This window comes from Gadus macrocephalus, chromosome 3, assembly GCF_031168955.1.
Source record: "Gadus macrocephalus chromosome 3, ASM3116895v1".
Taxonomy (NCBI): domain Eukaryota; kingdom Metazoa; phylum Chordata; class Actinopteri; order Gadiformes; family Gadidae; genus Gadus; species Gadus macrocephalus.
The window spans coordinates 7,906,711-7,934,239 of NC_082384.1; the positions used below are offsets into that span (position 1 = coordinate 7,906,711).

A 27,529-nucleotide genomic window follows, 5' to 3' on the forward strand; every position below is an offset into this window, starting at 1 on the left:
ATCCTTAAAGAGGTCTAAGAGCTACAATCTGAAATCAAGTCCTATTCAGTGAGAGAATGTTGAGTATTAGTCTCCTTTCAGATGTTCTCTTTCTCAGAGAAGAAAATTGCAACAGCAAAGCTATCATTAATAATGTCCTTTGATCTCCCCTTTTGTGTGGTCCAATCTACTCGCCAGATCACAGGCAAGGCAAGGACCTTTTGCCAGTTGTCTATTGGTTGGGTATAATCTATTTGCAGACAATGAGACACATGCATTGTTACTGCCCAGCCAGCCCCACCCCTCCCAAACCACTTCAGACCAAACAGAAAGAGGGAGATGCGACAGGTCACTGGAGAAAATGTGATCGACTTGAAGACGGATGTCAGGCGTAGTTCAACCACAGGGCTGCCAGTGATCTTTGACCCTAGAACAGTTGGGGTCAGTGTCCAGGCACTTAAGTGGAACAGTATCACAGCCTGAATCCACTCTCTAGCCACAGTGAACGGCTGCGGAGGTGGGCGGAAGAGTCTGGAGGTATTTAGGGCCGAATTTACCACATTGTCCAATCATGGCCCTGAGAAAGAAAGCAGCCCTAAGTAAGCTGAATATAGAGATAAGGGGACAGGATATCATTATAATACTAAAATACTACTAGTGATTGAGTTCTGAGGCTAACTTAATTGTGAATCATATCATAATCACACATTTAATTAGTGCCTATGTTGGCCTTCTTCGCCTAGCTCTCGTGCGTGTGTGCGTGTGTGCGTGCGTGCGCACGTGCGCGCGTGCGTGAAATGTAAGCTTGCCGTGCACGAGGGCCACGGTCATATCCTAATTCCTAATTCACGTCAGCTTCGGCGGTCATTTATTTTCACAGCTCTTGGGCTCATCCAACACATTTCTAATTGTCGGGTGCCTCTGCTTTGTTGTTATACAGTGTGCAATTGAGCTCTCCCCCCTCCCACATAAAAGCATCCCGTCCTCCCCGCCTGCAGTACCCGGGCTCCTCCCGAGGGAGACGCGCCTCCCACCTTGAGAAACACTAGCTTGTGCACAACTTTATGCATCATAGTTCTGAACGGAGGTTCACCTGTGATCACATGTGATCTATGCGTCACAAGACACTAATGAAATAATACAAATGATGTGTGTGCTTTTCTCTATTATATACCATTATTTTCTGTATTATGCTTATCATGCTCTAAATAATCAGTGTGGCCTCTCAAACAGGACAGCCAGCAGTGTAATTGTCTGGCATGCCTGCCCAGACTGTGTTGTTGCTATAATCTGGGGTGTCATCAAAACAGCATCTATGTGTTCCCTGCTGACTCAGAGGCCAGAATAACCTAGCATCCTTTTTGTGATTTATCCTCCAACTCAAAATCATTCCCAGTGTCCCAGTGTTAATGAAATAGCCAGCATACATGTACCATCACACTAATATAAAAACACGACAACACAACACCTTCAGAGAGGAACTCAAAGTTAATTTAATTTCACATTTTGTCCTACGCCAGCTTGTACCTTCATCCAACACAAAGCACTTGAAAAAACTTGAAAGACACTTGAGACTTCAAGTGTTCTCCCCTTCTGATGATTGGAACAGAGGATTTTGTACTTATGCTAACAATAGTGATGTCAGTCTTTCCTTATGGGATGCTGTCGCTTCATTTTGCAACAAAACCAGTTCCCTTTGAATCCGTCTGAAATTAGAAAGTGTTGCGGGGACAGAGGTGAGATGGAAATTGCGGCGGAGAGACAGATGTATACATAGCGGTTCAGTCAGAGAAGGACTGCAGGGGAAGCATCTATGTCACTGTTGAAGGAAAGCCAGTCAGTCACTGCGGCACATAACCACGGCAAGCATGTTCCTTAGAGCCGTAGCACTGTGGGGAAGCCATCGGGGGCCATAACAGAACCCTCCTGGCATATTTAAACACACACACACATACAAAGCCCTAGACACTGCATTATTATTTATGTCTGCCAGTTTCTTGAACATAATGGACTTTTCTCTGTCCTCTTCGGGTTAGGCTAATCAATGAATTAGCTTTATGATTGATGTGGATTGTTGCTCTCTCTGTTTGCTTTGATCAACAATATGTTTCAGCCCCCCACATACAAACAAGGGAACACACACACAAGCACAGACACAGACAGACACACACACACCCACCCCCCCCCACACACACACACTCACACTCACACAAAAGCGGTCATTTAGTGAACGCCCTCACGGTTCTTTCTGTACACAAAGCCGGAACATTGCCTCCCTTAATTAGCAGGTCTAATTAAAACCTACATCGTTAGGGAGACAGCAGCTCGTTAGGGCTTTCTGCTAATCACGCCATTACACAGGAAAGACCAAGCACACTGCATTCAATGCTGGCCAACACCCCCCCCCCCCCACACACGCGCGCGCGCGCGCGCGCGCGCGCGCGCGCACGCACGCACGCACGCACGCACGCACGCACGCACGCACGCACGCACGCACGCACGCACGCACGCACGCACGCACGCACGCACGCACGCACGCACGCACGCACGCACGCACGCACGCACGCACGCACGCACGCACGCACGCACGCACGCACGCACGCACGCACGCACGCACGCACGCACGCACGCACGCACGCACGCACGCACGCACGCACGCACGCACGCACGCACGCACGCACGCACGCACGCACGCACGCACGCACGCACGCACGCACGCACGCACGCACGCACGCACGCACGCACGCACGCACGCACGCACGCACGCACGCACGCACGCACGCACGCACGCACGCACGCACGCACGCACGCACGCACGCACGCACGCACGCACGCACGCACGCACGCACGCACGCACGCACGCACGCACGCACGCACGCACGCACGCACGCACGCACGCACGCACGCACGCACGCACGCACGCACGCACGCACGCACGCACGCACGCACGCACGCACGCACGCACGCACGCACGCACGCACGCACGCACGCACGCACGCACGCACACACACACACACACACACACACACACACACACACACACACACACACACACACACACACACACACACACACACACACACACACACACACACACACACACACACACAATCACACATACACACACACACACACACACACACACACACACACACACAATCACACATACACACACAATCACAACAGCAAGAGCAGGCTGTGTGGTGTGTGACTCCTCCTTGTCAGGTTGGATTTCTGTTAAAGGAGAATACAAAGAAAGCCCAGGAGAAATGGACCAATGACCATAGGTCGGTTCAGTCAGTTCAAAGAGAACGTCAAAGTTGAAATCTAATTGCTGCTTGGTTCTCTCTGTCTATTCTCTGTCTCTCTTCCACTGAGATGTCTGACAGCAGCTCAGGTTGTACCAGCTCTTACCTAGAAGGCTCTGACTCAAGACTGAAGGTATATTTTCCGGTACCGGGCTGAAAGTCCTTTGCAACAGAGGTAACAAATCTTTGTAAGTGCATGCATCTACCTTTGAGTGCTGCTTGAATGCGCCTTAGAAAAGACCCTTTCACTAACCTGAACCACAACAAACCATTGGCAGAACGTTAAGGTTTCTAACCAAATAGGTAGACCTAAACATAACTATTTCAAAATATATAACAATTCACAACCAAATTTGATTCCAATACCTTATCGTAGACATATCTAATGCGATATAAACAACTTAGTATTCAAGCTTAGTTTTAACTTAAATGTATATATGAAGACATATCCAATCAGATTATTGTGAGGGTGTTATTAAGGATGAGGAGTACATCAGTGATGTAGTGGGGTAAGGACACAAGTCTCACAAATCAGACTTTAGATCACAAAGGCTGGTGGCAGACAATCTCAAATATGGGTGTCTTCTTTTTCTTTCTGTTCATATTTCTTTAGACCAATCATGTTGATGGAAGCAGTGTTATGTAAGCTCGTAATTGGCTATAAACAGTTTGGTGTTTAGTGTAGAGTGTGGGGACAAGCCAGTGCCTCTCCAACTGATACCAGGAGATATTTCCAAAAATCCTCCATTTGTTTATGTCCCTACGAGGACAAACCAAATGGCCGGTCCCAGGCCGTCTGGGTCATAGCCAGGATTATATACCTTATCAAGGGAGAGACTGCCTCTGTTCTTATGTGGTTTTTCCTTTTGTATAATACTCGCCCGGTGAGAAGAGGGATCGACAGCCAAGAAACACATCTGGAGACTGCTCCTCACCAACCTAAACTATCGATTATTCAATTATTCGATTATTAGTCTGTACCTTGTTGTATTACATCCTGGATAAACCATCTATTCGACCCTCTGATCCAACCCGTCAAGCTGCCTTGATTTCCACTTCAAGAATTACTACTACGACGAAAAAATGCAAAGTCTCTGAATAACAGCTTTGAAATAAGATGAAATCTAACAAAAAGGAAAAAAAAAACGTGGGCAGGATTAAACACTAAAATAAATCACTAAAGGTTTAAATTCATCCCAGTGTAGACTGGCCCATGTAGAAAATATATACACTTATTTATATTCCCTTTCTGAAAGCTTTGTTTTGCAAGGTTCCCCAAATGTTGGTTGAATATTTCTGCAACGAAACATGGGACAAAGTGATAGTCCGCCCCTAAAGTTTTCTTGTTTCCGGCACAGGCTCTGAATTTTCAGCTATGCCATAGTAGGATGGCTGGATCTAAGATTAGGACACAATTAAGATGCCAGATATTTCGACCATTAATGAGCAAGACCACACATGTGATGTTGACAAGGATTCTGGAGGAAAAGATCCGTCGTCCAGCCCCAATTCATGATCATTATGTCAATATTTTATTGTAACATGTAAACATAATGTACAACTTTTATGGTCTTAATCTGTCCATAAAAAAAAAGAAGCGTTTCCATTTTTAAATCAACACCAAGTAAAATAAACAGGCAGAATGTGTGCATGGCCAGTTCCCTGGTTAGAGTAGTGTTTATTAAAACAGCACTTCATTGCTATCCAGCTGACTCCCACTCCTGTCAAATCTCTCCTCGGCCCTGCATAATACCCAGGAGGGTCCCCTCACCAAGGCTTTCAGAAAATACATTCTGGGGGAGGAGTGCATGTGGCAGTGGGACAGGAGGAGGAGGGGGTAGACATCATAGACTTGAACTTGTTATTTCTAAAGTCATATTGTATGAGGAGACTGTCTTTATCTCTCTATCTCTGAGACAGAGATAGAGGCAGAAAGAAAGAGAGAGAGACACAGACTCAAGACAGCCTGAGAGAGTGACAGAGAGACCAATAGTGTGACACAGAGCATGATACAGAGAGAGAGAGAGAGAGAGAGAGAGAGAGAGAGAGAGAGAGAGAGAGAGAGAGAGAGAGAGAGAGAGAGAGAGAGAGAGAGACAGAGAGACACAGAGAGCGAGACAGTCAGAGAGAGAAAGAGAGAGGAAAGAAAGAGCCAGAGAAAGGCAGACAGAGAGACAGACAGAGAAAGAGAGACAGAGAAAGACAGACAGAGAGATGGAACGACATGGAGGAAAAGCGACAGAGATAGAGAGAGCCAGAGAGAGAAAGATTACGGTATAATCTTTGCATGTGGCCTTTAACCAACATTGCCTCAGATTACAGCTGCATAGCCGGTACTTACCGTTTAACTAACTGTAACAACTAAAAACGCATATATCTAACTTACTCTGTTACTACAGAAAACAATAGTTATCCTGTTTTCTGTCTAGACCAACAGTTGGTTTGAAATGTAGTAGGATTCACAATTCGAAGAACAAACTAAATTAACTGCACAGTCTTCTATATATTAACCATATACAACGATGTGATTACATTGTGTTTATATATCTATTGTATTTATATCCAGGAATGAAAGGAGACCATGATCAGAACTGAAAAATTATACGCTTGCAACCTGAAAAGCTGTTAACACAATTGCCACAGTCAAGAAGAAGAAATTTAAACATCTTAAAAATGTTCAACATGGTTACACTGAAACACAAGTGACTGAAATCTAGGTTGGGAGAATTCTGTCCGCTGATGGCAGGATGAGCCACAAGGCAGTGGACGAGAATCCAGTTATGAAGTTACTGGCAGTATCCATGACAATACACTGTCCCCTGGATTGTTGCTCTGAAGTAAATGCACAGATGTATGAGCCTGGAGACCGTCCGGATCACGTGACCTCACTGACGTCATGCCGGGCCTATCAGGGACTGCGTCGTAGGAAAATTCGTAATATACAGGCTGCCGCTGGCAAAACAGTCATGGCAACTCCCATAGATAGAAGCAGTAACGTTAACATTAGTAAAGTCAACACGGCCATAAGTGAAGTTATTGCTGAAATAGAGTCAATAGCAACTATTAACCAAGAAGAGTTTGCACAAGCAGAGATTTTTGCAGAAAAATAGATTTTCGCCGTTGATCCGACAGGATCGTTACGCTAAACACGTGGCTAAGTACCCCAATATAATAAAGGAACAATATAGTTGTTTGACCTGTTCGTTAGTAGCAAGGTCATCTTAAAATAAAAATGACATGATGCAGTACTCATCCCACCATGTTCCCTGAAACAGCCAGGTTTATGGTCATAATGTACCCTGAAATAATAGAATAGGTATTCAGGAGTTCAATTCTCTCTAAATTCCTCCCAAACGTCCGGATTATTGCTCAGTATGTCACATACCCTGTAATAATTAAATAACTACAGTAGTAAAATCCAAATTGTTACCCCCTTATTCTATAACTTCACATCATGTTCCCCAGTACCTTTAGTATGATAAGTATTGGAACTGTTCTCAGTAAAAAAATATTACACCGTAAATCCAGAGAAGTCACACTGTACGTTGCTGGCTTTGATCTCAAGGGTTACTGAACTAACTAACCACTTCTTATGAAGGGGCTTAAAAATGTTAATGAAAGAAAAACACATACAAAGAGGCGTTGTAATTTACACTGACTACACCAAGAGCCCAAATAGTAAGAGAGCTTGCCTGTTAAATAGCCATGTGTATAAAATCTGTTTGCATGTGCCTGTACAGTATCCAGCCCTGTATTACCTCTCCTTCCTCTCCAATTCTTGCCTTTCATCTCAGGGTTTCTCCCCTCGACTCCTTCCTTCTCCGTGATGAAGGGATGTAGTCGTAGTCTGGCACAGGTAATTGCTTTTTTCCCCTCGCATGCAGTCTAATCTACTTCCTCTCTCTCTCTCCCATTACCCACCCAGGGTATACAACTGCCTGCATCAGCCCTTTGTTTATGAGAGGCCGTCATCCATTTCTCTGATCTTGCACCTGTTGCCCTACAATACTTTTCGACAAGAAAAGTATCCAACATTAAAATGGTCTTGGTGCCCCAGTGTCGCAAATCAAACAACACACGAATGGAATAAGATACATATTATATATGATAATTATATTATACAATGTTATCTGACACACATAACCGGCCCGAATAACTGGACAGTGTTGGTGGGGTTTAATCCTTAAACAACAATCTCTGTTCACAAAAGGTACTTTGTTAATCACCAAAATGTACCTCCTCTAGCAGGTCATATGAAGAGTCTAATTCTAGTCCCTAGAAGTCCTTCAGCAAAACGAATAGACTTCTTACCTTATAGACGTTTGCATCAAATTTAAATACAGTCTGGGGTCAATTGTTTGCTTCATACATGGTATAAATCAGTGATGCAGGGAGACACATCCATTCTATCTTTGGAGACTATTGGTTTGTGGTTACAGCTGGGATGACAGCAGAGAGACCAGCCTACACCAGAACATTGATAGACGTGGATATTTTGAGGATTAAAAAGTTTATTTAACCTTGGATAAACAAACTAGCATGATGCAGCCCGGGATAATGATCATATGCGGATCATCAGCATATCTTCCAAAGCACATTGCGACCCCAGGAAGTAGGTAAAATCCTGTTTCTGAGACCCAGAAATACACTGGGTCATAATTTAGTCTAGGTTCTTTCAATAATCGTGGCTTTGCATCTTAAAACTGAACAGTAGTCTGTCGCAGCACAAGAAACGACTTTCTGATAATTGGCTACTGTTAACCTAAGGCTATCCAGACACCAACAACACCAGCACAATAGACAGGCGTACAACCGCAGAACCTCAAAGGAGCATATTTGTTGCACACACTCATGTGGTGCACAAAAACATATCTATACGGTCACTGGTAAGCTTCCAAATGTCATGAATCACTGGAAACCCAAAACTTTAGGGAAGAGGGTTAGCTTTAAATATATATAATGGTCATTATACGACATTTGATAATATTATTAGTAATTGTATTAGTATATAATTAGAGAGGTTTCATCTTTTCAGGAAAGCAAGGTAGTTGGGGAATCATGTTCAGAGGACCTTAGCTAAACCGTGTGGTAAGTGTGGTGTTGTTAGATGGTGGGTCCATTAAGAAGTCACACTGGCTGGTTTGGGGTTCAGGGGAATCAATGTTTGGTCATCTGGCTTTCATGACGGACCGGACGCCCACATGCCTCGTCCGAGCCGGTGACAGATTAGCCTAGCCTGTCAGCGTTTCCTTGCCAACTGCCCTGTAGCTAAGCAACAGATGTGGGCGTGGGAGGTGATGATGATGGCTTGAGCAGGTGCAAACATGCAAGGATTTCCAAGACGCTCACAAGCGGTACAAACAAACACACGCATAGAAAAACACACAAACACACACACACATACGAACACACACACACACACACACACACACACACACACACACACACACACACACACACACACACACACACACACACACAAAGGTTGTTCAGAATATGATGTGTAAATGTGAAGATGATTGTACATTTAGTGTGTGTACAAAGAAGACACAGATGCTCAAGATGTTCCATTTCCTAACCAAGCCAATACATACAGTCTCCCCTTCAGTTTATATAAGCCCAAGCCCTAGCCAGGGAACTCCCAGTCACTCAACTAGTTCAAATGTATTGCCTTATCTGCAGTCATAATGCTTTCCAAGTGTTTCTTCATAAATAACAGCTACATACACATCTTCAACGTTGTGTATTTTTTATTAGTAATTTCACCTTTATTTGACTTGTGCTGTTACATACTCTGGCTCTTACAGCTGACCCGTTTTGTCTCCTACAACATATTTCATTGTATTGTTGACACAACCTAGATATGACTGAAACTGAACTGAACTGAAAATGTCGGTGTTTGGTTGAGGAGGGAGACTGAATGTGAGAGAAATTCTATGAGCCCTTCTGAATGTGTGTGTGTGTGTGTGTGTGTGTGTGTGTGTGTGTGTGTGTGTGTGTGTGTGTGTGTGTGTGTGTGTGTGTGTGTGTGTGTGTGTGTGTGTGTGTGTGTGTGTGGGTCCCTAGTTGGAGCCAATGCATGTGTTCAGATCAACATTTGACCCCCAACGTTCCCGATTATTGCAGAAGCGGTGGTCATGGAGCAACAGATCAACATACCTCAGACACACACACACACACACACACACACACACACACACACACACACACACACACACACACACACACACACACACACACACACACACACACACACACACACACACACACACACACACACACACACACAGTAAGGGTGTAACGATACACGTATTTGTACCGAACCCTCACGGTACAGGCACTTCTGGGTGGTTACAGAGGTGGACCAGGGTGCGTAAATGTGGCGTACATAGCGTTAATACAGCAAATGTAAAGGCTTGTTTTTCGATGCGGAATTAATACTTGAAGTCGGAGTTCCCCCCGGAACGTTTAGCCAAAGTATACTACTCCAACTCCGAAATCCGACTCCGTAACTACGGAGACCCCTCAGCAGCTCTCCGTCGGTATGTCGGATTTGCAATGCAATTCGCCGCTCGATCGATCTTATATGATGACTACAAACCATGTAAGCAGTGGTGGTTTTAGGATTTTTCTGAAACAGGGGCCATAAAGGGGCCACATGTTACATTCATGGGCCAAGTACGGGATACACCCAAGCACACAAATAATTTCAGTATGGCACAAATACATCATACCTTCATAACATATAAACGATTTTCTCGTTTATATTGTGCATAAAGGACACAATGCATACAACTCATTCAATGCAATACATCACACACAAAACAAAAAATAGGTATTTTAACAACCATGTACAACACCGTTTTCACATACAAATAGTTACTCCCCCTGCCTCCCTCAATGTCAGGCTCTGGTAACGTTCAGCCATTAACAATCACAGTTTCAAGAAAAGAACATATAAAGCCAAGGCCTCCGCTGGTCCGCCTCTTCTCCTAAGTTGCATTGACACATTACTGCCGCCAATAGTGTGGGTGTGGAATTGCATCTGTGATCGTTGAATTCTCCGGTAGTTCTTCTCATCAATTGATTGACGGAACAGGGGCACGTCAGGGGCCAATCAGATTTGGGGGGCCAGGGCCCCTGTGGCCCCGCCCCTAGAACCGCCACTGCATGTAAGCGGTGTTGTAAATAAACTTCCCTTATTTGGTGTTATATTGGTCCTTAATGTGCAAAGTAAACAATGTACAAAGTAATTAAGGTGCAAAGTCAAACCGGAGAAGTGATTCTGGAAATAATTTTGTAAGAGGACCAACCACAGCCCATGCCGTCTCCGTTGCGGTGACCAATAGGTCCATGGCCACGGTCCAAAAATATTGGATGCGCACGTAAGCTACGGAGAGGGTCTCCGACAGGCTCTCCGGCTACGGAGAGGGCTCTTCGTGTCTACGTACAGCACTTTACCATGCACACGCATTTGAAAAGGCACCATCCAGGTGTTATTAACACCGTTGCTGTGGAAAAAAAAACGAACCCAGCTCACGACACTATTTCAACAACCCCTGTCTGGGAATTTACAAATGCAAATGCCATAACAAAGTTCAATGGTGTTTTCATTGCTGCTGATCTACGGCCATTCTCCGTTGTAGACAAACAAGCAGTTTTTAAAATTGTGACCGTACCATCCTGTACCCTACCGTGACTTCAAAACCGAGGTACGATCCGAACCGTGACTTTTGTGTTCCGTTACACCCCTAACACACACACACACACACACACACACACACACACACACACACACACACACACACACACACACACACACACACACACACACACACACACACACACACACATATATATATATAAAAACAGCATAACCAGAACATTTGAAAAACACCAGGAAAAATAGGCAGCAAAACATTTAAACTTACACACACTCTGTGTGAAATGAAGGCCGACCCTCCCATGTAAACACACACACACACACATTGATTTTTTTTGTCACAGCATATACACAAAAGTCAAAGTCCCTGTCAAACACACAGTCTGTGTTTCACAAATGTATGTGGCGTGCACAAAGGAGGTGAGGGAGCAGCCATGTAGTGGAGCCAGAGGGCGCCGGGGGGTCAGCCCGGAGACAAAGACACAGCACCACCACCTTACTCAGAGACCCTCCCACGTACACCGGGGTGAGGCCCTCCCATTAAGGGCCGCAGCCCGCTATAAAGCAGGCCTTTACTGAGGCTCTGCAGACACAGGCCCCGGGGTGAGGAGGGAGGGCTGGGGGGGAGTAATGATGATGGGGGAGGGGGTACATTTATTTAGAAAGCTGTCTTTGAGTTGTCTCTTCTTTTTTTTTTTTTTAAGAGGAGCCCTTCGTTGAACCCCCCCCCACAGACACACACACAGACAGACACACACACAAACACATACACAGAGACAGACACATTTGGCCCATTCATCCTACAGATTTATGATCTCTTAAAGTGGGGAGAAGAAACTGAGGATAGGCGGGCCCCAGTTAGAGAGAGATAAAGGGAGAGAGAGAGAGAGAGAGAGAGAGAGAGAGAGAGAGAGAGAGAGAGAGAGAGAGAGAGAGAGAGAGAGAGAGAGAGAGAGAGAGAGAGAGAGAGAGAGAGAGAGAGAGTGCGAGAGAGACAGAGGGAGAGACGAAGAGAAAGAGAAAAGGCGGGGTTTTTCGCAAGAAATCTCTTAAAAGACCAATGAAAAGAGTTTGAACCGATGAGGGAATAGAAGAAAGAGAGGGAGGGAGGGAGGGGGTGTTCCCAGTGGGTGGGGGCTGGGGCTGTCACAAACATTTCCAAGGTTGCCATCTGGGATAGGCTCGGACCCTTCAAACCGTCACTCACAACCCCCTTACACACACATACACAAGCAAACACACACACACACACTCACGCACGCACGCACACACATACACACACACACACACACCTCACTACCGTCCCCACTTAGCTGCCTAAAATCAGATGGGGTGTACAGTACAGCGCATATTGGGTGCCGGGTCCGGCAGGTCCCCGGCCTGTGATTGGCTGGTCAGGGCATCTATCAAATGGCTGCAGTAAGCCAATCAGCCACAGAGCTTCATGCTGATCCATAATGGCTCCATTGAAGCAGCCTCTGTTTCATAATCCCATTGCTATAATCCCCCGGGGTCAGGGAGCAGGCAGCAGTTTGCCTTCCCTCTGCAGACTGACAGCCCTCTCCTTTTAAGGCCGGGAGAAAGTGGAAATTAGGGCCAGAGCAGGAAGGAAGCTTGCAGTAAAGGCAGACCCAAGTTTGACTGAGTTGTGTACTTTCAAGTACTTCCAAACGCGCATGCATGGACGCACAAACAAAAACAAAAACACACACACACACGTTCATGAAGGTGTGATCGTTTATCTGTCAGGTTTCAGATTTAAAGAGCTATAACAATGGCCAAGGTAATGGTAGCACACCACTTCTGTTTTAGTGGGTTGCTTAAAATTAATCATTACTAATTAGAGAACTTACAATAGAAATCTTTCAGCAAAGGCAGTTCAAGGGGCTAACATAGTTGTTTTTCTTCACCGTAACCATAGCCACTAGTTAGAGCTGTGCATGCACTTGAGACTCATTCCATTTATTTGTATCTGTAGTCAGTCTTTGGATCAAATGCGTTGAATTCCTCAGAAAAGTACCATTAACAACAAAATAGATTTTAGGTGGTTTCAAGGCCTTTTCAGGCCTTGAAACCAAATGTAAAAATGGAAGCCATTTTCACTTTGGCTGTGGCATTGCAAATTGTGTTGTGTTCTTGCAGTAATGTTACGTCTAACCAGGCCCAAGCAGTGGGCAATTTGACAAACTGGAGTGTATCTGCATGGCTGATGTGGTTTCCAGTGCAAACTCTATGCATATTATAAGGTAACTGCCTCTCCAAATTACTAAATAATACAGCACAGCGAATAGACACTCCGACCATCCAGTGATAATTGACATGCAAACAAACAAAAAAACACACACAAACACACACACACACACACACAAAGACACACACACACACACACACAAACACACTTTCCCTGACAAGACAAGAGCCAATAAATACTGGGAAAAAAGGTATGCGGAAACAGCTGACACAAACAAATCAAATAAAACAGAAGTAGAAGTAAAATCTGACATAAAAACATCACACAATATACAGTTATAGCATATTTACATTTGTCTTAAGTGTGTTTTTGGATGGTGGTGGTGTTGTTTTTGTCTAGGATGTTGGTTTCTTCCAGTCAAAAATGGCGACCTCAGCACTGTGCGTGGGTCTATATGCTAGAAGGTTGTGCTACAGGGGCCTTGGCAGTGGCAGTGCCCTGTAAGACGAGCCAGGGGAGACGGGTGAGGAACAGAGCTCGGGTGGAACGCTAAGCACACTGTGTCTCTAACCTTGGGACAACTGCTGAGCCCAGCCATAACCGGGTCGTCATGCCAACAGCAAAACAAGGCATCCTCCTCGCTTTACTTTTTGCTTTGTTGTTCAGCCCAGAGGTGAAACCGTATAGCAAGCACTGGTGATGATGTACAGATTGTGTTGGTTGAAAAAAAGTCCACAAAAGATATGATCATATGAGCCTCTCATGAATGACTGTCTTCCAAAGCGACCTCTAATTAAACAAATATGCATGGAACTCATTTCATGAGTAAAATGAAAAAAGTAATATATTTTATTACCAATATTACCAATGTCCCTCACAAACACCTTCCGGCTGGGGATCCAAAGTAATCTCAATACTGTTTTCACGCAAAGGTACCCAGTGTTCATTTCTTCCCACACTGTTGTGCCTGACAGCCTGTTTATAGAGCAGTACCTTTTGTACTCAATTGAATTGTTAAATCCAGCAAGAAGTGAGAAGAAAACTAAGAGTCCGGGGCGGGGGGGCGGAGGGAGAGAGAGTGAGTTTGGCTTTCTGCTGAAAGAGGTTTTTGTTAGGTTCAAGCAACATCTTTTCAGGCCCTCCAGTATGAAAGCTCAATGGAGGCAGGTAAAATCTCTTTTGTGTCAGGTAAAAATGGTGGCCATTTTCAGTGCGGCCGTGACGTTGCGAATAAAGTTGTGTTCTAGTAATACTGTTACGTTTAACCAGGCCCAAGCAGTGGGCCACCGAGCAAATGTTGTGATGACAAGAATAGATTTCACATCCAAAGATAGTCTTTTTTATAAATCCAGAATGAGTGGAGGTGAAATTCATTCATCTACCAGATGTACACACATTAGAATACAACAGCAACTACTGAATTGATAGAGTGCTTGTTTTACAACTACATCCAACATCCATCGCTCAATATTCATCGCATCATTAGCTTTTTTTATTTTTTTGATTCAACTGATTCAACAGAACATAATAAATACGATACAATTTGCTGAGAAGAACTCAGACCAACACCAGGGCCAGCACAACACGATGACCCTTTTTGGAAACGAAACCTGAGTGAGGGAGGTCAATTTCAAATGGGTGTGATCAACCTAACCCCATGACGAACATCTGAGTACACGCTTTGTAAATATCATGTTAATTCTAACATGCTGGCACGATAATGTGCGAGCACACTTTGTTACTATCATGCTAACTATTGTGAATCATCTTGAATATATTTTTGCCTATTGGGTTGAAAAGTTAATCGGTTGTTCCTTAACCAATGACAAACACTTTCTATCAATCTTGGGCATATCTGAGATATTCTCTTTGTTTGTCATCAAGCAGACATACAAATGTAAGACTCTGAAGCAGAGATGGCAGAGATGGCACGGACACAGCGACACATGCAAGAAGAAGTGCTGGTCTCCTGCCAGGTGAGTGAGCGGTCTGGAGGGAAAGTGAGTGGAGGCCAGGGGCACTCCAGAGCCGCCAGCGTGGAGTATATATTGTGTGTGCTAGCCTGCCAGTGCTGGGGGCCAGGCTGACCCAGGGAACATCTGTGTCGGTGGTTGTCAGCTTTGCATGTGCAGCTAGCTGTCAGCGTGCCATCTGTCTCTATAAAGAGCAAATTGTTCTTTCAGCGGCAGCGAGCAGAAGAAGAATGAAAGAGCTGGCAGTGTTGGACGCATCATGAGGAACATTCCTTAATGGGCAGCTCTGCGTCAGGGAACCACGCATAAATGAACACAATGTGCATACACACGTCCAAACACATACATACACACATACACACGCAAGCATACAAGAATAAAGACAAACACGCACACACGAATATCCGTAAAAACATCCACACGCAGATTGCTAAAAACATACGTCTATGGATGTTATGTGCTATAATTATTTTCCCTAATTATTTTCTGCTGGAGATTTTCAATAAGAGATAAATAATATTTTATTAATAATCTCTTTTATTGAGCAAATCATTTCTAAGCAATGTTAGTGTTGTTGGTGGTGACTCTGCATGTCTTTCATGAAATCCAACATGGATGGATACGTAGTAGAGAGTGAATGAGAGAAAGAGTGAGACTAAAAGACAGGTTATGAAGGGTGGAAGAACACACAAACGCACACACACATGCACACGCTCTTCCCCCTGAAAAACAGGCACACACTAATTCACCAAATGTCCCTGGCAGCCATCATGTCACTCTGCCTCCCCTTGGGCCCTCAGCTCTTACAGAACACTGTCCCTTTCCAATGGTGAAAGGATGGACATATGTACAAGAAGACACAAGAGAATAGACCACCTACCACACACAGTAAGCTACCAGACACTGTGCAAAAAGAAAGAACACGCAGTGTGCTAGCGGCGTGGGCCATTCAAACAGCTGAAGAGATTTTTTTGATTTCAAGTCACTGCTGTTGTGTGTCTGCAAGCATGAGCCAATTACGGGTAAACTGACAAATCAAATCCCCTTTTCTTATCCCTTTGTGTGCTCTGACACATTGACAGGCAGGAGGGCTATTTTTACCTCCACATTAAAAACTGTTTTCACAGATCGCTGACTGGAACTCTGCCTTTCATTAAGGAAATCTATTTACGAAGGGAGGGGGGGCTTGGTAGGCCGAGTGTGTGGGGGGTGATAAGGGCTGATTAAAACACTCAGTGAGCACAGTCTGATGCGCAGTGTGGAGCCTGGATATCATTCTGATATTATCTTGTGACAAATGATGTCATTTCAACAGGAAACGAAATAACAAAAATAGACCAGCGGGTGTAATCTGTGATTTTAGGAGCAATCCCAACATGAGATCCACTGAGAGACAGTGGCAGCACACACTACCTTGCAATTGACGGTTATTACTTGACATAAAAACCATTGCAATTGACACCTGGTACCGAATCTGCAGATGTGGAGCATGTTTAATTAGACTTCCTTATCATTTTCATTCTGTTATAAAATAATACAGATGATGTAATCCCAATCTGTGATGTGAAGGAAGTCAGAACACAACACCCCAGAGCCTCTGGATGTGTCAACAGCAATTACATTGGAAGTGGGTAGGAGGTACAGAATATTACCTTCCTTCCATCCTTCCCAACCTCCTAACTTCTTTCCTTCCTCCTACACCCTTCCTCCCTTGCTTCCTTCCTTCCCTTTCTCGCTCCATCCCGTTTTTCTTTCATTGCTTCCTCCAAATCTTCCTTCCCTACCTCCTTCCTTTCTTCCTATATCCCCGCCCTCAGCCCGCTGATGATGTCATTGCACACCACATCAGGCCCCACGAGTGTGACCAGGGCTGCAGATGACGGGGTGAGACAGGGACACGACGCAGCTGAACACACCGCCAAACACAAGGGGCTTCCCTCACTGGGACCGCCAATTAAGCAACAGTCACCTGGGTGGTAGAGAGAGAGTGAGAGTGAGAGTGAGAGTGAGAGAGAGAGAATGTGCTGAAATGCACATTCAATGCGGTTGAGATGAACCCCCCCCACAGAGACAGGTAACTTCATCCTCGCTAGGAAGTTCCCGGTTAGCCCAATTAACGCCAATCGAGCTGGGCTGTTTCATCATAGGCTGATTAAGAGGATGTTAACGTGGCATTCACCGCTGGATTTTTATATTCACCACCCTGCCTCCTGCAATGATATCACGAGAGCTATTACAGCGTTAAAGTCTACGTATGTCCTAACATTATATGCATCTTTGACATTGACCACAATCAGTACAATTTGGTTAATTTAAGAAGCCAGCAATCCAGCTGAACTTTGTAACTACGTAATTCACAAATATAAAGAATTATAAGTTTGTTTGCATGTGCGTGTGTTTGTGTGTCTCGGTGAGTGTGTGTGTGTGTGTGTGTGCGTGCGTGTGCGTGCGTGTGTGTTTGGTGCCATGTGAAAGTGCTTAAACGCTAAGCCCCCTGTGGGCACGTGGCTGGCACATTTGAGACAGGCCACTAGGAACATGAGGGGATTCGACACTTTGCGCTGTGTCAACACGACGACGACAGTATGGACACCAACACCCTAACAGCCACACAAGCGATCTAATACGTCACTCTGCTACAGAAAGGACTACAGAAAGGAGGTTTTGCCCTCTGACTGGAGGTCATCAGGTGAGAAAGGGGTCTGGTCAAGGCGGCTGCGACAGACAGTTTCCATTTTCTCAAAGCAGAAGATGAGAGTGGATACGATCACGAACAGTGATCGTAAGTGACATTCAGCTCCCGGCAGGTGTTATCCACACCAAACACAAGGAAACAGAAACCCAACAAACAAAATGTGCCCTGTTTATAAAACTGGTATAAACTCTATGACAGAAGGGATTTACAACGCCATTAGTGCAAAGCTTCACCGTTAAATCTCTCAGGGCTGGCTTCAAAAAAACGCATGCATAACAAACTTGTTTAGTATTTGTGAAATGTGCATAATGCGATTTATCAACCCAAATCCTGAACATGCAGTGTGGTTCCTGCCTAAATCCTCTCAAACTCATCATGTAGGAGCTGAAAATATGAGCATGTGGTGGAGCAGTGAGTGTTTATGGGTGACTATGTACAACCATTGCGTGTCGTTGAACAAATTGCCTGCTGTATTAAACAGCAATCAATTTGCAGATGAGGTGCATATGTCACACGTATAACTAAAGCAAGCTAGAGAAATGTGTGTGTCTGTGCATGCAGGAGTCGTGTATACATACATCGTCAGAAAGACAGATACAAGATGAGAATGGGTAAGAGAGAAATAAAGGGAGGGAACACGAGACCAAGACAGAGACAGACCCAGAGACAGAGACAGACCCAGAGACAGAGACAGAGACAGACCCAGAGACAGAGACAGACCCAGAGACAGACCCAGAGACAGACCCAGAGACAGAGACAGACCCAGAGACAGACCCAGAGACAGAGACAGACCCAGAGACAGACCCAGAGACAGAGACAGACTTAAAGGGTTAAAGAGAAAGCTAAGCCTAAGAAGAGAGTGATAATGATAGATACGGCAGCTCGCCCTCCAGCCTCGCTTGATTCATCCTCTGCTGTGAGTCACCTCTGTCTCCCAGGGCAGCTCCCAGGCACCAGCAGCAGGACTAAAAGCACCTGGAGGTGTGCTACGGCTCACTTCCTGTGTGTGCTTGGGGTCACGCCCCTTGTGCGCAGGAGACAAGCACTTTACCCCGCAACAAAATCCCCTCCAGAGACGAGGGGCGCTGGAGCGAAAGAAGAGACTTTGAAAAAAATAAGTGAAATGTAGCAGTTGGATTACAAGGTTTCTTCTGGTGCACACAGACACGCGAGTGCAAGCACATACACACAGGCACGCACTATACACAAACAAACGCAAACACACAAATTCAAACATTGTCTTTATCTGTCACATTTGAGAGGAAAATGTTTACTATTGATGGAGGAGTTTGGGAGAGATGATCATTAAATGGTCTGTATGGTGAGACGATATGATTACAGCAGCCTGGACTGAGAGTGGTGGGCGGTAGAGGTTAGTCCTGCCGAGTTCACATCGCTTTGGGGACGAGGATAACCGGCTCTGAACACACTAAGGGTGGAGTGTCATCATAGATTAAATGGGGAGGATATGTCCTATGTAATCACACAACTGTATTAAGGCGCAGTAAACTCAAAAAAAAACAAAAGGTTATGCACGGACACTACAACGTCATAATCATTATGGGGCAGATCACAGATTCATAAAAACAAGCCACAGAGGAAGTCTGCAGAAGTAAGATATGCTGCTGGACGGGATCCGTTGAAGGAGAGAAGTAAGCAAACCACCCTTCTCCCCATTGTCTGTGAAAGAGTAATATTTAACTTCCTATTGTGCAAGTGCTTCTAATCCCTCGACAAACACCGCCGGTTCAAACAAACAGCAGCCGGGGCCAAGAGCAATCTGTCCACGATCAGTATATCGATCACTGTGTCCCTGGGGGCATTGACATGGGTCCCTAGACTGGTTTGACCCTCCTCCCGACACACACTGCCTAACCCCCCCCCCCCCCCCCGCCCACCCCTCCAACCTCAGACAAGCCTGTGGTGTCCCTAGAGGTCAGCCACCTTGACGAATGCACCAGGTCATTGTCCGCAGGATGGACAGCGAAATGGAGAGCTAAAGAACATGTGAAAGAGAAAGGGTGAAAGGACATTTGAAGAAGGAAGGCCGTTCAGCGACCTCACCATTTGGGGGACCCCGCTCCCTCCTCTACCCCCTCCTCTATTCTACTCCCTGCGTTTGAACACCACTCGAGGAAACGTAAAGCACCGCCGCAAAATAGAGACAGCTGATTGAGGAGAGCCACTTAAAGCTAGGGTGGGTAATTTCTTTACTGTAATATTTGGCAAAACTGTCCTAATAGCCAGTCAGCTATATGTAGGTGAAGTGCTCTGAGAATATCTGCTCATAACTTTGCTCTCCCCTGCCTCTGTGGGCCGCACCCAAAAATTGCCACCGCTCATGTACACTTTGACCAATCAGAGCGAGGCTCCGATTCTCCGTTCTTATTGGCTGTGGGACTGTCCGGTCACCTTGGCAACGACGTTGGTGCGTCCCTGCGTGAGCGTTCACGAGCCTAGCGGTCTGACAGTTTTGTACTCCTACGGCGGACAACAAATGAATAGCCGTGTCTTCATCAACGGCCCATAAATTTCCCATTCCCCGGATACCATCAACTAACACCACTAAGACAGAGAAAAAAAGAGGAAAGACACTTGTTGAAAGGACAGCTACTAAAAGGGAGGCGGAGAGAGCTCGAAATAAAACCAGAGTAAACATCGGCGTGGCTTATGAGCGATGGAGAGAGTTACGTGACCGGAGAAACTTAAAATCGGACGCTGAGATGGCTATATTTCTTATAGACAGGTAAGGAATTGTGCTATCCCTCCATGGTATATTGCGATGAATATGTAAAGTGTCGGCTGGTATGTTTTTTTACTAAGCAAAGCCACGATAACCGTTACATTACGGTTCTGTAATGTAACCATTTCAATACGGTTCTGTAGGATGTCTTGAATCAGCCGATGGTTCTTTTCCCGGTCCGTTTTATAGGTTAGTTATGGTCACACCAACCCTGGCTGTCGGAATAACACAGAGATTGTGCTAACACGTGTCCTAGGCTTCAACTCAACTGTGGATAATGTCCGAGTCACGTTTGTATAAAAGCAACGTTGACACAACTGCCAAGATAAGCACTGCGAGGGAAGTCTAGCATATGATATTCCATGTATTGTTATAACGTTGTTGCAAGCTAGCAGCAGCCTAGCTCAGTTTCGCGATCGCTTTGAAGTGACGGTTTCCTTGTGTGTAATCTGGCTTTCTGTGTTATTTTATCAAATATATATATTTTTTCAGCACAGTACTGTACATACACAATGATGGACAACGACAGTAAAGAGATCATATCGATTGTCAATATTGATAAGAGGGAGACCTAGAAGAATTCTGTTATCATGGAGAAGGAGTTTTTTTTTTTTTTTTTGCTTTTGTTCTTATGCTAACGAACTACAGTTGCAATTAGTTTGCTATCTTGCTTGGCTGATACAGCTACCTTTCTTAGGCCTACCAGCGCAATGGCAATGATTTTAAGATAACATACATGGTATGTCTGTGAGTAAGATGTTGATGCTATATATGTACTTATGTAGCAATCAGCACTAATGTTTAATTACCTCGGAATCGGACATGGTGTTTCGTCTTCCTATCAATGTAACTGAATTCACATGAACGCGCATAACTGACGTTCGGTGGGAGGACCTACAGCAGGTAGCGTGGCAGGGACGGGCCAGAGAGCACGCGACGGAATCTCAACGGCTGTTTTCTCCAAAATCGCCCACCCTAGCTTTAATGCTGGACCACAAAACAGCCAGCACCCCCCACACACACACACACTCCAAACCGGATTGGATTTCCCATAATCCCGTGGGACCTCGGTCCCGCCTCAAAGAGTGACCCTGACACGAGCCTATGACTCAGAGAGAGAGAGAGAGAGAGAGAGAGAGAGAGAGAGAGAGAGAGAGAGAGAGAGTTCCTTTTAGCAGTGTGTTTGGGGCCCCAAACCAGGCAGGTGCTAATCTTTGTGTGTGTGTGTGTGTGTGTGTGTGTGTGTGTGTGTGTGTGTGTGTGTGTGTGTGTGTGTGTGTGTGTGTGTGTGTGTGTGTGGTAAAAGGGGGTCCGTTTGCCGTCTGTCAGCACAGCCTGCTGTTTCCCTGATCGCCCGGTCCACGTCCTCATCCCCTGTGGTCTCTGGCATGCGTGTATGTGTGTACGTGTGCATGTTTGAGGGGAAAACAGTGCTATCCCTGATACACTAATGTATCCAGGATAAGGTATCGCTCTAATTGCATTAGTGCAGCGGTGGTCAGTGTGTGTGTGTGTGTGTGTGGGTGTGTTGGTTACGCACCCACAACCTCCCGCTGTTCGAAACTCCCTAAGGACTGCACTCCGGCTCATAGTTGGGAGGACTGGTTTGCGTGTGTGTGTTTGTGTATTGGTTTGTCAAAGCCACAGCTGGGTTACCCAGTAACTTAAGCAAAGGAACAGCAAGTCTTTTTCACTAGAAACAGTATGTGTTTCAGCTAAAGCCATCTGCAAAAGGTCTCTTGTGTAGGTGGACTTAATGTCTTTTGTTTACATAAATCATGAAAACATCTTGCCGAATCAACTTTATTTTCATTTATCTGAATGTACATTTCGCAACTGACAGGCACACACACACACACACACACACACACACACACACACACACACACACACACACACACACACACACACACACACACACACACACACACACACACGATCAGAAATGTCACTCAAGTTGTGCGATCATGCACATCAACCACAAACACGCACAGTTAAAGACCGACTATAGACCAGACAGTTCCCAATGGAGATGCGCATGCATGCAAGCAATTAAAGAGAGTGAGTAAGAGACGGTAACACGAGACGCCTACCTTGTCAAACAGAGACTTCCATTGCTGAGAGGAATAGAAAGAGGGGGGGGGGGGGGGGGGAGAGAAAACGCTATTGAAGATGTGTGCGACAGAACGGCCGACAAGGTAAACAGGTAAACGTAGTAACAGTAACAGGTGTCACAGAGAGTCTAGAGGCAACACCTGCATCCAGAGGGGCGTCATTCTGAGGGGCCAGGCAAACTAGGCTGGTAGTACGGTAGACTATATGACCGTTGTGGTCATAGTACCATCCCCACCAATGCATAATCTAATGGTAAAAGCTGAAGCAAGCATACGATGCAATAAATGTATTGTCATTCTTAAAACGTGCAGAGAAGTTAGTTTTACAGTAGCTTATAGCGTGATGACAAGATTGTAATAGTTAAGTGGACGGAGAAACATGTCTAAAATGTGCACGTGAGAAAAGGCTAGTCCGAGACTTACGTCCTCTGGCGCGACGGGAAGGATGTCGGCGCTCTCCAACACCTCGATCGCGTCCCCCTCAGCGTTGGCTGCGACCGCCGGGGAGCAGTTGACCGGCGGCAGCTCCCGGCCTCCGCCACTCATCCTCGCGCTGTTCTTTCCAATGACTCTCGCGGAGCAACGACTATAAAATCCTATATCATCAACACGCGTTGTCCCATTATTGACACCGAGACTTCCTTAGGATAACTCACGTACTTGGTGCAGGCTTCTTCTACGCGACTTAGAAGTATCCGTGGGAGCTGGCTTCATACTAATTAAAAAGGACCCCTACTTAATTTCCATTCTCATTGAGATGAATCCATGTCAAAGTAGACTACCCTGAGTGACAGCATATAGACATGCGCCGTCAACTCTGCTTGCAGTTCCTCCACAAAATGTCACCAGGCGAGGCGAAAAGTTACGTCCCAAGTTGCGGACCCTGCGCAGCCGTCACGTTGTACACCTTGGGAATGAAGTCCGCTCGTGTTGTGTGTCAGTCACGGCACCGCTTCCCGCTGTGTTCCTCCCCACGGACGAGGCCAATGGAGGTCGCCGGTGCTTGGGAATGGACCAGTCCTGCCCGGCTATCGGAACACACAACCGATATCTCGTGCCGTGCGTTGCGTGCGGGAACCCACGTTTCAAAAGAAGAGTCTCACATACGTAGAGCGGCGGCCGGCGAAAAGCCCGAGTTTTTATAGCCTCCCCCAGAGAAATAATGACATCACGGCGAGAGTGAACCCCTGTACGTCACCATAAACTAACTAGTAACTACGCCACCGACAACTACGAATGCACGCAGCGCAGATAGGCAGTGGCACTAGACTAGACCAGACGACGGATGGAAGAACCCCCCGGTCCTATTATTGTGCAAAATAGCACGCGAATGTGGTCGCAACAAGGCTATTTATTGGCTGTGTGCTGCTCGCGCTCACTGTCTGGAGCGAGCCCCGCGAAAACTCCAGCAAGTGCCAATTTTTGGTGCGTCATGCTACCTGGCGATTGTTGTGTTTTTTTCTTCCCAGGTCCTCTGTCTGCCGGCGGTGCAGCGCGGGTCGGATGCCCGGTGTATCGCTGCCTCGCCGTTTGAGGGAAGCCTCTGGGAAAACACACGGGGCTGACTCCGAGCTGCTGTGGGAAGACTCTGGCTGACTCCACCGAGCTGGTGCTGCTCCAGGGAGTCGTACACGGGCAGCGTTCCACCGCTGCGCGATGCCGCTGCCTGCCTATATAGGCTGTTACTCGTCGAGGGAGCGAGGCACAGTAGAACGAGAGACACACGCATTGTACCCCATGTCCCTCTACCAGCATGACAAGAGTCATCACTGTCTGCATTACATGTAGTACGTCTCACTCCATCCAGCTTTGCTTTAAATGTCTTCTTGAAATGTAGGCCTCAAGTGTTTCAACATCAGTGGTCGACCATTTCATACTTGGAATGCTGTTCTAATTTATATGGTATTTTATTCGTTAATTTTCCAATATTTATAACGATGAAATATGGGGGTGGAAATTATATATAAATAAATAATACTATTAAAAATGATATGTTAAGTTTTTCGAATCCTCGATTTATCTTTATATATTATATATTTTTTGAAATATTTAACAGGCAAGAAATATACCCTGAAACAATTTAATCCATTAACCATCATATCTGCTCCAGTGAGTTAGATGAGGTTCGATAAAGAGTTGGGTGAGTTGCCTACACAACTTATCTTAGTGCTTCTAAAGACAAACAGACGTTGATCATGGATGTATGGCATAGGGCCACGTGTAGTATAGTAGTCATTGTAGGCTAGTAATCTGTAATGGTACCAAACTGTAGGCTTTCTATTTCGTAGACTTACAGTCAAAGGCCTATAACTGTGGTATAGGAAACCCAACAATTAAAATAAGAGCAAGTGGTACATTCATATGAAGGACAAAGGAGTAGAAAGAAGGAGGTGGAGAAGGAGAGAGAGAGAGAGTGAGTGAGTGGGTGAGTGGGAAAGAGAGACAGAATAAGGTGACAAATCAGGGCGAATATGTATGACTATTTTCAAGTCTTGAAATGTGCCCTGTTGTTTCTATCTCTAATAAAAGGGTATTCATGACACTATCAATTTCAATTGCAATGAGTGGAATTCCCCTGTGAAGGTCCCTCTTAAAATCGTATCTCACTCCATGACCTATACATTCCAGGCTGTTTTGCTGTAACATTGGAATTTTCCTTTCCAGAGTGAAAGGCTGTAAAAACCCTCCCCTCTCGGGCTCTTCTGAGACAATCAGCCCCATAATGGTCGTGTCCTCCTCCTCCGGCCCTCCCACTCTTTAAAGTCCTCACGGTGCATCAAACACACCTAATGGCGGAGTGAGAGATGCCCTGCTGCAGGTACGCAGGGCGTCGCCAACGACGACGCAGCGGCAGGAGAGAAACACGTCTTTCTGTGGCTTCTCATCAGTCTCCTGGTTCACACTCCCTCCTCAGCTTTGCACCAGCATTGCCATGGAAACAATATGGTGGAGGAATATATTGAACCGTAGGGGTCCCTCTGACTCCTACTCAGGCGCTATGGCTCGAGGTGTTCCCAACGCTGATTGTTTAACACTTTGATACATCTACATCTACATAGTTTACTGTTAATCTGATCAAAGTGTGGTCTTTGGCTGAATCACAGTCGATACTGGAGTGTATTCACAAAGGCACAAACATAATGCTTGGAAATAGCATTCTGTCCCTCACTCTACCCTGCCTACAAATGTTGTAAGTGAGTCAATGCATTACTTTGACTCAACATACTCTTTCATTTCATAAAATAATCGAATAGTTCGTTTATTATTATCTTTATGTACTTTCTATCCACTTCAGCCATGAGCAAGATGAAGTCAAGTAGTAAAAGAAACCAAAGATAATGCTTCATCTGTAATGTGGAGAAGGGTGGCGTCACTGTGGGGCGTGAGCAGCAACGTTCCATTAGAAGCAGTTCATTGAGCAGAAAAGGAGTTTTTCACAAGTCTCTGCTTTCACAAGTCAAGTCAAATCTGCATAGGTTGTGTCACCTAGACCCCAGAGAGAGAGAGAGAGAGAGAGAGAGAGAGAGAGAGAGAGAGAGAGAGAGAGAGAGAGAGAGAGAGAGAGAGAGAGAGAGAGAGAGAGATCAGTTAGTTGCTCTTTCGCTCTAAAGGGTTAGGCAATCCTTTAGATTTTAGAACAGACATCATTGAAAAGCGGTGAAATTAAAGGCTTTTGTCATTTGCAGCAGTGGTAAAAGAAGAGTTTGTCGTATATGCTGCAGTTAAATATACAATAACGGTGTTTGTGTGAAGCTTGTGTCAGTACAGTGTACACATTAGAAAGACTAGAGAAGAAAAATAATTACGCTTACTTTAAACCTGTTAAATTTGTGGAGCCACCAGTCTTCATGTCAATGAAACAAAATGTTATGTGCATGAGATAATTGACTGAGGATGAGGTTGGGAAAAGAGGGAAGAAGTTCAGAAAAGAGGAAGGAAGAACGAGGGACAGAAACTGATTGTACACTAATCCTAAGTAAACTATAGAGTGGGATACAGAAATAGCATCTAGGGCTGTTCGGGGAGGTAAAGCATGAGTGTTGGAGAAGTTTGCCAAAGGGTAAATTAATGTCAAAAGAGAAACACGAAAAAAAGTGTTAACTAATAATGGCCATGAAACCTGCGTTTCATGGCCATTATTATTGGTTTGCTGAAGTCATCGTTTATACCCACACCAACACCCCTCCATCTGGTGAATTAATTTAATTTCCTAATTAAAGGATAGAATAACCTCGACACCATTTCTGCATTGATTTGCATTACACAACGATACATACTGGCTCACATCGTCACCATGTCTGAAAATGCGTTGATGTGTCACACCTTACACCTAATTGAAGCTGAATTGTATCATTAGAAAGATACCATGACTCAAGTTTTGGAACGTTCAATCCATTCATGAAATATTGTAGAAATAAACCAAATGACCGTATAAAATACTGTAGAAAATAAATAGTAATTGCGAAGGTAACTGATGAGCTGTCTCCCTACCGCTCCTTTCCCGATTCTCAGCAAATCTTTCATAATTGTGTGTGTGTGTGGCGCCCTCTTGTGGTTATATTGGGATTACTGAAAGGTTAAACCGTGTTCAACCCTTGCACAGCATTTACTGATATAGGCCTTAAATGGCTATTTCAGGTAATTACATAAGGTTAGTTGTTTTTGTCTTTACTATTACACCACTCTGCTAAAGACCTATACAGTTCACTTTTAGTTAAAATACAAAGAAGATAAATATTATGTTACTATAACCTTATACATGGTCTATATGTAAATATAAAAAATATTTCAGTAATCTCAAAGCAGGAATGGTTGAATAAGACAAACTGACCCTTAAAATGACAACACAGTAGAATATCAGGA

General features: G+C 45.1%; 1 protein-coding gene across 2 annotated transcripts in view; it reads right to left on the reverse strand.

Annotated features, from left to right (window-relative positions):
• rhbdl3 (rhomboid, veinlet-like 3 (Drosophila)) overlaps positions 1-24,484 on the reverse strand; it is a 49,028-nt gene extending 24,544 nt beyond the window's left edge. The window contains exons 1-2 of one of the 2 annotated variants that reach the window (XM_060046934.1): positions 23,090-24,484; positions 22,646-22,669 (exon numbers count right to left, since the gene is read on the reverse strand). In XM_060046934.1, the coding sequence (XP_059902917.1) occupies positions 22,646-22,669; positions 23,090-23,212 (147 nt within the window). In that variant the 5' untranslated portion in view covers positions 23,213-24,484. The remainder of the gene's footprint in view (positions 1-22,645; positions 22,670-23,089) is intronic. The other variant, XM_060046935.1, reaches the window with a different exon arrangement.
• Positions 24,485-27,529: the final 3,045 nt, after the last annotated feature.